A 13029-nucleotide genomic window follows, 5' to 3' on the forward strand; every position below is an offset into this window, starting at 1 on the left:
GGCTGCTAAAGCAAAGGCATATTTAATTTGGGGTTTCTTAAAGAAACACTAGTAAAGAGGAAAAGGTCCAATATTTGGAAAAACAGCAGGTTTAGAGGAAGTACATAGAATCTAAGAACAAATGATGTTTATTTTGTTAGACTCACATGTAATTATTTTCTACTTCCCTGATTTTGCATTATCTTTGTTAATACTATAATTAAAAACACATTTGGGTAAACAAAGGTCTCCTTCTTTCCAAGTGGTCTGCTTTTCTGCCTGAAGCATTCGTTGTTAGCACAGTAAGATAACAACCACATCGTAATTCATCAATGTGGACAACCTTTGTGAGGAACGTGAACGTTTAACTCCCACCAATGCAGAGAAAGGCACTGGGGGCTCCATAATGATGGCAAACATTATTTGATAGGATTCTCACTGAGACTTCTTTCCAGAACAAGGATATATATTTTTTTCCAACAAAATAACTTCAGACTTAAAGTAGAAACTTCAGGTATTATTCATGATATTGGTGTTTAAAAGTTGGAGATGGGTGTTTAAAAGACAGTAACAAGGCAAAATATAAATTGTACATATATTATGGTTACAGCTTTATAAAATTATATGTATGGTAAAGATTTTGGTAAGAAATATAAAACATTTAACCATATTTATTAGCATGATGGGGTTATAAGCACCTTTAACTTAACACAATTTCATTAAAGTTACTATGTTGTTTGTGCAGTATAGGACCTATATTTAAAGAGACAGATTTGGGGCTAGGCGCAGGGGCTCACACCTGTAACCCTAGCACTTTGGGAGGCTGAGGCAGGCAGATTGCCTGAGCTCAGGAGTTTGAGACCAGCCTGGCCAACATGGTGAAACCTTGTCCCTACTAAAGATACAAAAATACTTAGCCAGGCTTGGTGGCACATGCCTATAATCCCAGCTACTTGGGAGGCTGAGGCACAAGAGTTGCTTGAACCCAGGAGACGGAGGTTGATAGCACCACTGCACTCTAGCCTGGGTAACAGAGCAAGACTCTGTCTCCAAAAAGTAAAAAAATAAAAAAAATTAAAATAAAGAGAAAAGGGAGAGAGATTTGGGCAAAAATGAGTCAAGCTTTTTTAACCACTCCATGTCACTTAAAATATTCATAAAATAGAGGAATTTGTCTCTGAGGTCCAAAGGTTTAGGAATTAATATCTGGTTGTAAAATATTTCTGAGGCAGAATTTTGGAAATGGATGGCTTACATCCAGAAAATTAGGAGTGAATTCAGAAGTACTGAACAGTCTTGAAACAACTCACATCCAATGATTCCCCACCAGTGTCCCAAGTTCTTGACTGGCTAGAAAGGATTTTTCTGAATCCAATAGTTTCCAGTTGATACTAGTAGGTTGGTAATGACTAACTAGAGTGTTTTATTGAGGACTATGATGCTGTAGCTGGGCTCAGCGGGAGAATACTGCTGTCAACTAGTGATGTCTGTCATGAGGAAGGAACAACAAGATGGGAACATAGCTTTTCTTGCCCTGGTCTGTATTATTTCCATCTATTTGAAGTGGGTTACTTTCCAGAACAATCAAGGGCAGTGGGAGATGGACTTACATTTCCTTTTCCTGTCCCTTATCAAGTAAGCTGGGTACTAAACAAAGTGGGTTTAACAGACACAGTTCCTATTTTTTAGGAGCTTAAATTTAAGATATTAAAGTATCCCATCAACAAATATTAAAACACACATATATATATTCACAAGTAAATACTTAGATACTGCTTATGAAGAAGACTAAATTGTGCTGGTAATTTGACAACTGGAAGGTAGTGAGTGGGTGCTGCTGAATGTTCTACAGTGCACACAATGTTCAACAAATCATCTCCCTGCAACAAAGAATGTCAGTAGGGCAGAGGTTTAGAACTCCTGCTCTAATTGCTTCATCCTGGTAACATCTCTTTGAAGAGTCAGTGCAATGTGATATGGGGAAGAGAGACTCCACGTCAACCGACCTAGGTCTACCATCACCCTGCTGTATGACCTTGGGTTTCCCCAATTGAGCATCAGTTTCCCCATTTATAATGAATAAAGGCATTGGATTACAAGAGACATTTCACCACTAATGTTCTGTTATTGTAGTTAACAATAATTAACAATTAATATTGTGATATTGTAGTTATTGTACATTCTGGGGTTGCTGGACAGCCTTCTTTGAAAACCATATCTTCACCACCATCTGACCCATCCTTAAAAAGTCCTACCTGATTCTTCCTTGGTCACAGCTGACTAGAAGGGTAGGATACCAAACCTAAGCTGGGCCAATTAGATTCTTTCTCCTGGGAATGAGAAATTAGAACTGGCTGGGTACTTTAGCAAAGATGGGACAATTACATACAATAAAAAGTCAGAGAAAACTTGTCTATAGGGACAAATGGAGCAGATATGCAGAAACAAGCAGCACTGAGAGACCAGGAACCCCAGAGAAACAGTGGGGATGTTCTCAGCTCCTGAGGCAGTCTGAAGTTCCTGATCCCAGTTCCTCAGTAGAGCCAACTGCTCTCCATCCATTCATTCACTGAGTATTATTTTTTTGAGACGGAGTATTTTTTTTTTTTTTTTTTGCTCTGTTGCCCAGGTCGGAGTGCAGTGGCATGATCTTGGCTCACTACAACCTCTGCCTCCTGGGTTCAAGTGATTCTCCTGCCTCAGCCTCCCTGGTAGCTAGGATCACAGGCACACACCACCATGCTAGGCTAATTTTTGTATTTTTAGTAGAGACAGGGTTTCACCATGTTGGGCAGGCTGGTCCGGAATTCCTGACCTCGAGTAATCCACCCGCCTTGGCATCCCAAAGTTCTGGGATTACAGGCGTGAGTCACCATGCCTGGCCTCATTCACTGAGTACTGACCAAATGAGAGCTTCTTGTATTCCAAGCAATACATTGGGTGCTAGGTGTACATTCATAAACAAAACCCACAAAGTCCCTGATTTCATAGGTTTTTGCACTGGAGGAGAGTGAAAATAAACAAACAAATATACAATATAAGGTCAGAGTGTGAGAAGGGCTAAGCAGAACCATAAATCTGGGCAAGAGAATACAGAGTGATAGATGGCCAGGGAAGGCTTCTCTGAGCACATGACATTTGAGCAAAGACCTGAATGAAGTGAGCCAAACCACCCAAACATGACAGAAAGCAGCTACTGCAAAGCTTCTTCTGTGGAATTGTGCTTGGGATGTGCAATTCAGCTAGTTCATACTCCCCTCCTAATTTTAAGTCCAGCCATCCTTCTGTGAGATTTCACTGCATGGCTGGTCCTTCCATTACACTGTGTTCCCAATTCTCAGATCTCTCCTGGTTGAGGATCTTTACCTCCACTCTACTTTTGCAAATCACCACCCTAAGTCTTGCTGGACCTTCTCTGAAATCCTAAACTCTAATACAGCACTTGGGCCTTAATCTCCTAGACATCAGCTCCCTCATTCCTTTCTCTCACTATCCTTTTTTCTTCCTGAAGATCTCTAGTTCCTTAAGTCTTCCCTTTTCTCTCAGTCTATCAGGCTGATCTATTATTGATTCCCATCTCTCCTACTTAGATTCTTTCAAACACAGTAGTGTAGTGTAGTGTAGTGTAGTGCTGCAGGTGTGGCCTTTGAAGCCAGACTGCCTGGGTTAAAATTCCAGCCTACCATCAACTATGTGTGCCTCAATTTTCTGAGGACATAATCATAGTAATCTCTTCCATTGCTGTTATAAGAATTAAACAATTTGATGCACACACCACGTTTAGAAAGTGACAGGCCACAGAGCAAGCATTTGATAAATATTACCATAATAATTATGATGTTACTATCATAATTTTTCATCTGCTCTCCCAGAAGCATTTTGAACCTCCCTGACTAGTTCTTCTGTTGAGCCTTCTCTGGAAACCTCAATCTCTGGCTCAATCTAATCATTCATTTTCTCTGCTCTTATTACTTGGCAGCTGAGGTCTCCTGAAAATAAAAAACAACAACAACTTACTCCACTGTGTAGGTTGATGCTGCTCTAAACTTGAAGCTTCCAGACACTGCTTGAATATCCTTTTATAGGCTTCTGGTTGATTTCCTCATGCACTCCTCTGATTTGCTACTCTAAATCATCATTCTTTTCAACCCTCCAAGCTGCTGATCTTTTCACCCTTGCTTGACAGTTCTTACATGAACCATCTAAAAGCCAGCTAAAAATGTATTTATATTCTCACATCCTTTTCTTTTCTTTTTTAAAATTATTTTAATTTTTGTGGGTACATAGTAGGCATGTATATTTACGGGTTACATGGGATACTTTGATACAAGCATGCAATGCACAATAACCACATCAGGGCAAATGGGGTGTCCATCCCCTCCAGTACCCATACTTTGGGTTTCAAACAATCCTATTACACTCTTCTGGCTATTTTAAAATGTATGATTAAATTATTTTTTACTACAGTCACCCTGTTGCACTAGCAAACACCAGGTCTTATTCATTCTTTCCAAATTTTTTTGGGGCCATTAACCATCCCCACTCCCCACTATCATCACTACTCTTCCCAGCCTCTGGTAACCATCCTTCTACTCTCTGTCTCCAGGAGTTCAATTGTTTTAATTTTTAGCTCCCACAGTTAAGTGAGAACATGTGATGTTTGTCTTTCTGTGTTTCACAACCTTTTCTACAAATTCATAAGAGGTCTTCTACCTTCTGTCCTGGACTTCTCTTTCTCATTCCTTTATGGATCTGATTCCATTATTATCTCTTCTCTCCCTCATTCATGTCAGGCCCCAAACATGCTCAATCTCTCCAATCTTAACAAAATAAAGCCACAAAACAAAATAACACCCCTCTGAACTTTGAGTCTCCCACTATCTGTTGTCTTCTTCTTTCTCTACAGCTAAATTTCTTGACCTCACCAAATGTCCCCTGGGGCAAAATTGACCCCAGTTGAGAACTACTGAATAAAGGATATAATACAATATAAAATAGAGCAACAAGCATATAAGTAAATGCAGAAGTTCTCAAAAGAGGAGCCCACAATGGTCTCCAGTCTCTTCGTGCATTTTTCCGGCCAAACTCTCCTCCAAAATCCAGTTCCTAAAGCAGACAGCAAGCAGAGCATCTCTGTACTTGTCACTCTCCACTCATTCCTCAGCTCACTGCAATCTGACTTCTGCCCCTACTTCTCAGATCTATTCATACTATGGCAATGTCTTTCTTCTTAATGGCCAAATCCAAGGGACATTTCCTACCTTATGTTACTTGAATTCTCCATAGTACATTTAAGCTATCAATAGTGACTTTCATCTTGAAATTCTTTCTTTGGCTTCCAAAAATGCCACCTGCTTTTGGTTCTCCTTTCATTTCTCAAGGTATACCTTCATCGCCTTTGCTCACATTTTTTTCCCTTTAAGTCTCAGTATTCCTCAGGCAGAGTCCCCTCCTTGGTCCCTTTCTGACTGCCACTCTTTCCTTAGGGGTCTCCTTTTTTCCAGTGACTTTAACAATCACTGCCATGTTGGTTATTCCTTGGTTTTGCTATCCAGCCCAGATCCTGAATCCTAGGCTCCAGGGTAATGCCTGCACTACTCTCTCCTGGGCCCTTCTTTCTGCATTCCAGTGGCAACACAAATTTGGCAAGTCTATTCTTACCATTCAGCAGCTCTTTCTCTCCTATTTAGCTTTGAGCTCTTTGAGGATATGGATCCTTTCTATTTTCTCTTTCAATGATCTGAAAATAGTACAGTGCTTAGCACCTAGTAACAGGTGCTCAATAACTGTCATTTGAATTAAGGAAGAGACATGCTTCTCTTTCTTCTCTAGTATTAGCAGTGGATTTGCCAACCCATCTCTAAAATAGAATTATTTTTCCTATCTCCAAATTTCCCCTCTTCCAGTCTTCTCAGCTAAAGACATCACTGTCTACCTGACTGCTCACCCTCACACCTCAGGGGCCATTCATGCTCTTCCTTCTCCCTCATCTTCCATATCCAACCCATAAACAAGTGCTATTAGCTCTGCTTCAAGCCATGTCTTAAATTCCACTATTTGTCACCACTTCCAGCATTACCACTGTGTCAAGCCACTATCATGCCTTACCTGTCCAACTGCCACAATCTCCTAACTGGTTTTTCTGCTTCTGCTATTTTCCCCTCCTATGTCAGAAGGCTCTTTCTAAAACATTCCTCAGATTAGCTCCTCCATGTAAAATGCTCCATGGCTTCATTACACTTGGAATGTGATCTAAATTCCTTACCAGGCACTGCATTACTCGGTCTCTCTAACCCCTCTAACTCCATCACCACATCCAAACCGAATCCAAACCCAACTCCCTTATATTGTTCCAGGAACAGCCCTTTTTGTTGTTTCTCCAGCAAGCTAATTGTTCTGGCTTAGGGTCTTTACACTGCCTACTCCCTCTCCCTAGAATGCCTCTTCCGAGAGCCTTACAAGGCTTACCCCTCTCAGCTTTCATATCCCTGCCCAAATGTCACTCCTTAGAGCATCGGCCTACAAAACTAGCTCCCCTAAAGTCATTCTCTAACCCTCTATTCTGCTGTATTTTCCTCAGAGCACTTATTCTCTAAATTTATATTTGTTAATTTTAATTAATTAATTTTTTTGAGACAGGGTCTCACTCTGTCACCCAGGCTGGGGTTCAGTGGTACAATCACTGCTCACTGCAGCCTTGATCTCCAGGGCTCAAGTGATCCTTTCAGCTTACCCTCTTGAGTAGCTGGGACTACAGGCATGCACCACCATGCCAGGCTAATTTTAAAAACTTTTTTTTTTTTAAGAGATGAGGTCTCCCTGTTTCCCAGGCTGGTTTTGAACTTCTGGGCTCAAGTGATCCTCCCGCCTTGGCCTCCAAAGTGCTGGGGTTATAGGTGTAAGCTACCACACTGGGCAATATTTGTTAATTTTTAAATTAACTTTCTATATGCTGCTATAATATAAGCTTCATACAATATAAGCCTTTTAAAAAATATAAGTTTTTTTTACTTTCTTGTCTACTATTACATCTACATTGTGTAGGGGCATAACTGGCCCATGGTAAATAGTAAATATTTGTTGGAATAAGGTGATCCTTGAGTCCACAAGCTATATCTTTACTAATTGGTAAGGGTTATTGGGTCTGTGAGGTAGTCTTTCACTGTGTGAAGACAATTTTCTTAAATGGGAACTAGCACCAGTCTCTAAAATTCACACACCTGTTAGCTACTGATCAGGACTCTGCCTATAACCAAACTTCAGTTTGGCTCCCTGGAGCCCTCTTCTTGATTATGCCTTGTTTTTGGGCTGGGAGCCCAATTTTAGCAAGAACTGTGCTGAGTCAGTTTAGGGAGAATCCCCTTTGCCCCCCACCTTTGATATTTAATCAAGTTCCTTTTAGTAATTTTCCATTAAATGACTCCCTCCTCTTCACTTTGTCGTCTTGCTATAAATTCCCAACTGCTCTGGCTATATTTGGAGCTGGGTTCAATCTCTCTCCCCTACTGCAATATTTTTTTTTTCTTTTTTTTTTTTGAGGTGGAGTTTTGCTCTTGTTGCCCAGATTGCCCAGACTGGAGTGCAGTGGTGTGATCTCAGCTCTCTGCAACCTCCGCCTCCCGGGTTGAGGCGATTCTCCGGCCTCAGCCTCCCAAGTAGCTGGGACTACAGGTGCCTGCCACCATGCCTGGCTAATTTTTTGTATTTTTAGTAGAGACAGGATTCCATCAAGTTGGCCAGGCTGGTCTTGAACTCCTGACCTCAGGTGATCCACCTGCCTTGGCCTCCCAAAGTGCTGGGATTAAAGGCATGAGGTACCATGCCTGGCTTACTGCAATATTCTTGACCCCTTACTGCAGTAGTTTCCAATAAAAGTCTTCCTTGTCATTTTTAACAAGTATCTGCTGTCATTTCTCTTTAACATTAAAAACTAAATATTTGCCAACTGGGCTTCTTTAAATACACTTAGGGAATTTTCATTGCTCTCAAAAGAAGTTTCATGTGTTCTTTGCAGTGTGAAGGGTCAAAGAGAGGCTTTACTTGTCTCTGTGACTGAAGAATATGGTTTCTCTAATATACAGAAGAAAGGAAGAATGAAGGCCACATGATTTATTTTTATCGCCTCTATAGTTGTGGCTATTATTCAATTTGTCACATTTATTTTCAGTTGTTCTTGTGGTGACATTTTAAGGAATAATCCAAAACAATGCTCAATTCAAAATGACACCCCAAACCTCCTAAACAAAAGCATGTTCAGCATATAAAATAGTTTCCTCTCTGTCACATAACCAATATAACTCACATGCAGTCCACTCCTGACTCTGTCACTGACTTGAGATGATATGATCATACCTGCAACATCAAACTCGATTTCCAGTGTGACCTTGCTAGTGATTGAAGAGTCTCGGAGGAGCTGATTGGCTTCTTCAAAGGTGCTGTCTTCTGTTGGAATTCCATTGATGGCCATCACTCTGTCTCCAATCTGTAGCACCCCACATCTAATTTAGAACCACATGTGAGAGGTTGTAGATGGAGTAAATAATTACCAAGCTGAGCTTGCCAAATCTACCTTGCTTGATCCTTGCAAAATAGCATCATAATTTGGTCTTGCTTATTCAATGCTGTGGGCATCATACAGATCAAATTCAACGTCGTGTGTTGTTGCAGTTCATGGTTATAATTGTGAGCAGGGGAATCCTGAAGTATCCCAGAGAAGTAATTAATAATTCATAATCATGGTATTGTTAGAATCTGATCCAAACCAATATTTAGTAATGATGAATGTATATTCCCCCATGGCAGAAACTATTGAAGTTGAACTTCAGGATATGTTTATTTATGGATTTTTCTCCTTTTTAATTAATATAGCTTCTAGTCCCTTGATGGACAAAATCTGCTAGTTAAAGGCATCCATGCTCATTACTCTTTTCAAACCTGATCAAAAACATAAAATTTTATTGTCAGAAGAGTTCATCACATCTTGCATTTCCTGCATTGAGCAATGTTTCATAATTTACTAGCCATTCAAAGACAGCAGGTACCAGAAACGCAGAGCAGAAAATGATGCTGTGAAAGAAAGTGTCTCACCTCTCTGCTGGGCTGTCAGCTTCAATATAGGAAATCAGAGGTGGAGAAGAGAGAGTTTCTGTGGCAAACACACTGCCCTGCAGTTGGATCCCAAATCCTGTGACAGGATCTGCCGTCAGCACAACCTCTGTGGTTTCTGTGTGAACAACCTGCCCAGCCAATCCTACTGTGCTGGAGGCTAAGGACACTAGAGGAACAAACAGCAAATACTGACTTTAGGTTGGAGCAAGCACCAGGAATACCAGCATTTCCAAAATAGATCGTGTCTCTGCATGAAAACTGAATGGCAATGGTGGGAGGTTAAATTATGGCCTCTGGTTTAGCAAGAGTTGAAAAAGATAAATGAATCTCTCAATATTCATCACATTTCTATAATAACATCAGTGTATCCCTGCACCCTGGCTCCCTACTCCTCAAACCAGGGATCATTGTGGGGACTTTAAGAGGATGGCCTTAGGGTCAGGTTACATGGGTTTTAGTCCTGGCTCTATCACTGAGCACCAGCTGGGGAACCTTGGGGTAGGCCATTTTGTCTCTTTGTGTGTCTATATCCTATCTAAGAAAAAGGGAGTTGAGCTAGCTGGTCTCATGTTTTTTCCACTTTAGCCATTTGCATCTGGGCTTTGTGACTTTTAAATAATCCTACCTTCAGCTTTGAAGAAATAATCTAAATCTGGCCCCTGGAGTGGTGAGGCTGTGCTGGTCCTCAACCTTAATCTAGTGTTGGGTTGGCACGATGACGTTGTTTAAATTCTGTACATTCCTCCTGCTGCCCCTGCCACCACCACCCCAGAGTTTGGTCTCTTCAGCCCTTGCTCTTTCCCACTGGGTTTCTAGTCTATGTTGTTGTATTTCATTTATTTCCTATTATTTCTCCTATTTCATTTATCTCTCTGATATTCATCTACACCTTCCAGCAGATATCTCCATCTTATTTCCATTCTGAACTCATGAAAGGGCTGCTCCACTCCTCCATGTCTTTCTCTCAGCCCTGCCCATTGGAGCTGGGCCACCTGTGCTCTCTGTGAGCACAGCCTCTGCCTGCAGGTCCTATGCTGCACTGAGTCTTCCTCCAGAAAGAGTCTGGCCCCCTTTAACTAAAACCTGATAACACCATATACTTCATAACCCTCTCCAAAAGCCATTTTCTTTTACTCCCTCTACAAGTGGCAGGAAGACAGGTTCATAATACCCCTTGCTCTCCACATACAGTACATTGATTCAATTACTCCTATTTAAAATTCCATATTCTGTACTTATTTCTGCTCTGTCTCATTTTCAAGCCCATAATCTACTTTTTCAAAATTCTCCCCCTTTTCTTCACGACTTCAGGACTTGCCTCTTAGTCTGCCTCCTCTAACCTATAGCTTTTCCTTGTCCTCTGCCTCTTTGACATTATGATGATAACCTTCTAGCAAGCTGGCTTTGTGCTTCTTCAACTCTCTTTGTGTCAGTTCCTAGCAATACCACCCTACTTCCACTCTCTGCCAGCAGAGCCCTACGGTGGTCTCCATCTTCCTTCAAAATGAATAGATCTTCAAGATCTCAATATCTGAATGCCCCTTGTTGATCACATACCCTTTATTAGCCATCTCTCCCACTTCCTGCAATCTGTCTCCTCTTTATGATTTTCAGTCCCATTCCCTCTCATTTGTCTCCTGAGTCTATTGGTTTTCCAACAATATTTTAGCAATAGATTTTTCCCCCTTAAAATGAAAACATATAAGGGACACCTTTGTATTCCAGATAAAAACAGCTACTGTAGTTGATTTGGGAATGGGAGACCCCTGAGGATTTCCCTGGCCTCATGTGGAGATCCGGCAAGTGCAGGTGGAAAGCCATTGTCTTCGCCCACTGGTTTTGCTGGCATCATTTTCCCCACACTCTGCCTGGACCCCTGGTGAGTATTTTAATAATGCATCTCCCAGGCTCGAAGATTCTTAAACCTCATGGGATTTTTCTATACCCTAGTACCTTATCCTCTATGGTAATGCCCAGTCAACTCCACTGTTGTTACTAAGTTGCTGAAGGGTGCTAGGAAAAGTCACTACAAATTCACAATGCTATTAGGTCCTTAAATTATTTGTTGTGTGATATTTTGACACCTTATTTCATTCCACAAAGGATTTGTCTCAAATGTTTCTACCCTAAATCATAGTCAAATGTTACTCCTCATTTCCTATAAGACTGAAAAGATGCAACCCTTTGACGAGAGTTCCTTAAACAACATTCTGTTTAGCCTCAATTTCTCTTTATCATTAGTTCCCTCTTCCTTTTTTCCTCCACTACAGGAGGTTGTATCCTTCCTTCCATTTCAAGACTAATTCCCCCTTTCAGTGTTTTTAATACTATCCCTTTCCACCCCCCATGATTTTGTGCCATGAAAAAATTTGCCTCTTGCTGCTTTTTCAAACTTTTCTGCTCACTCCCCCAGCTTTCTGACTTCTGTCTATAGATGTGTACTGATTCTGAAGCTGCTAAAAACTTGGCTTCTGCCTTCACCATTTACTGAAACTGCTCTCACCTATGACTTCTGACTTCTAAAATCAATGGCCTCATCTGTTCTAGCTGGCAACCAGCTTTAGGACCGTCCCTTGCTTTCTAAAATTGTTTGCTTGGTTTTGATGAAGGTTTGTTTCGAGTGTCTTACTTTTTCAGCCCCAGCCAGTTGCTTTGCCTCCCTCCGCATTCCAGTGCACAGTTCCATCCTCCAAGTCTTTTCTACTCTCACTCTTTCCCTCATTCATGCCTACATGTCTTCTGCATGTATCTTCTCAACTCTTTCTCTTGTTTTTGTCAACCTCCAGTAATGGATCTCCCTCCTTGATGGGTATCCCATCCACACACTCTCTCACTGGCTCCTCAAACTCAATGTTTTCAAAACTGAGCGAATCCTCTTCCCTCTCCCATTGCCACTATTATTTCTGTGAACAGGACCATCATGTTTATTGCCCTCTGGGCTTAAAATCTCAAAGTAGCTTTAATTCACAACTCCCCATTGTCTCAAATTCTATCCATTGCTAAATCCTTTCTGGATGACCACTGAAATATATCTTACAAAAATCCTCTTTTCCCTTATTAATTTCAGTACCTCAATTTGGGCTTTCATTATTTTTTATTTGAATTATTCTAATGTACTTATTTCTGGGTCCTTACATGCAAAATATTACCTACATATTATTTCCAGATGAACCTCCTGTCAAACTTTCCTGATATGATGAGGCCCCAACTTATTTACTCTGCATGTATCTTCTCAACTCTTTCTCTTTAGTTTCTGTCAAACTCCAGTAATGGATTTCCCTACTCAATGGATATCCTATCCACAAACTGTCTCATTGGCCCCTCAAACTCAATGTTTTCAAAATTGAGTGAATCTTCTTCCCTTTCTTATTGCCACTACTACAGAGCGAGGCCTCATCATCACCAGTGTACAATACTGGATAGACTTCTAACTAATGACCCTGCCTCTTGTTTTATGCTAACAGCCTCCAATTGCTGCTAGAGTAGCCTTTCTAACATGCAAGGGTAACCCCTGCCCCGTTTTGCATTTTCAATAGCTTCCTGTTTCCTGTAGAACAAACTTTTCAATTCTAGCAGAGCACATAGGACCCTTCATCAGTTCCTTTCTCTTGCCCATCCACTCTCCCGTTTCTCTGTGATCCCTTCATGTGCCATGTGCCCCAATCCTCTTGACACACCTTTGTGTCTTCATATATACTGTGCCCTCTGCCACTCAACTCTTGCTCTGGATCCTTTTCTTTGTTTTATCCAGGCAGAATTAGGTACTTGCTTTTCTGCATTTCCACATTTCTAATACATGGTCCCGTTTCAGCATTTATCAGGTCTCTATTTGCCTGTTTCTCTCCACCTGACCCTGAGTTTTTGAAAGGTTGGAACCAGCTCTTTAAATCTCTGAAATCTTAATGCCTGAAACATTCAATAAATGCTGAATAAATGAGGAAT

At 41.0% G+C, this 13029-nt stretch overlaps 1 protein-coding gene across 23 annotated transcripts in view; it reads right to left on the reverse strand.

The window, feature by feature from the left end:
• Positions 1-13029, reverse strand: part of GRIP1 (glutamate receptor interacting protein 1) — an 852850-nt gene that overhangs the window by 88930 nt on the left and 750891 nt on the right. For all 23 annotated transcript variants that reach the window (XM_054527383.2, XM_054527382.2, XM_063712186.1 and 20 more), the window contains 2 exons: positions 9067-9253; positions 8332-8477 (listed from right to left, as the gene is read on the reverse strand). In XM_054527383.2, the coding sequence (XP_054383358.1) occupies positions 8332-8477; positions 9067-9253 (333 nt within the window). The remainder of the gene's footprint in view (positions 1-8331; positions 8478-9066; positions 9254-13029) is intronic.

Source organism: Pongo abelii, chromosome 10 (genome assembly GCF_028885655.2).
Source record: "Pongo abelii isolate AG06213 chromosome 10, NHGRI_mPonAbe1-v2.0_pri, whole genome shotgun sequence".
Taxonomy (NCBI): domain Eukaryota; kingdom Metazoa; phylum Chordata; class Mammalia; order Primates; family Hominidae; genus Pongo; species Pongo abelii.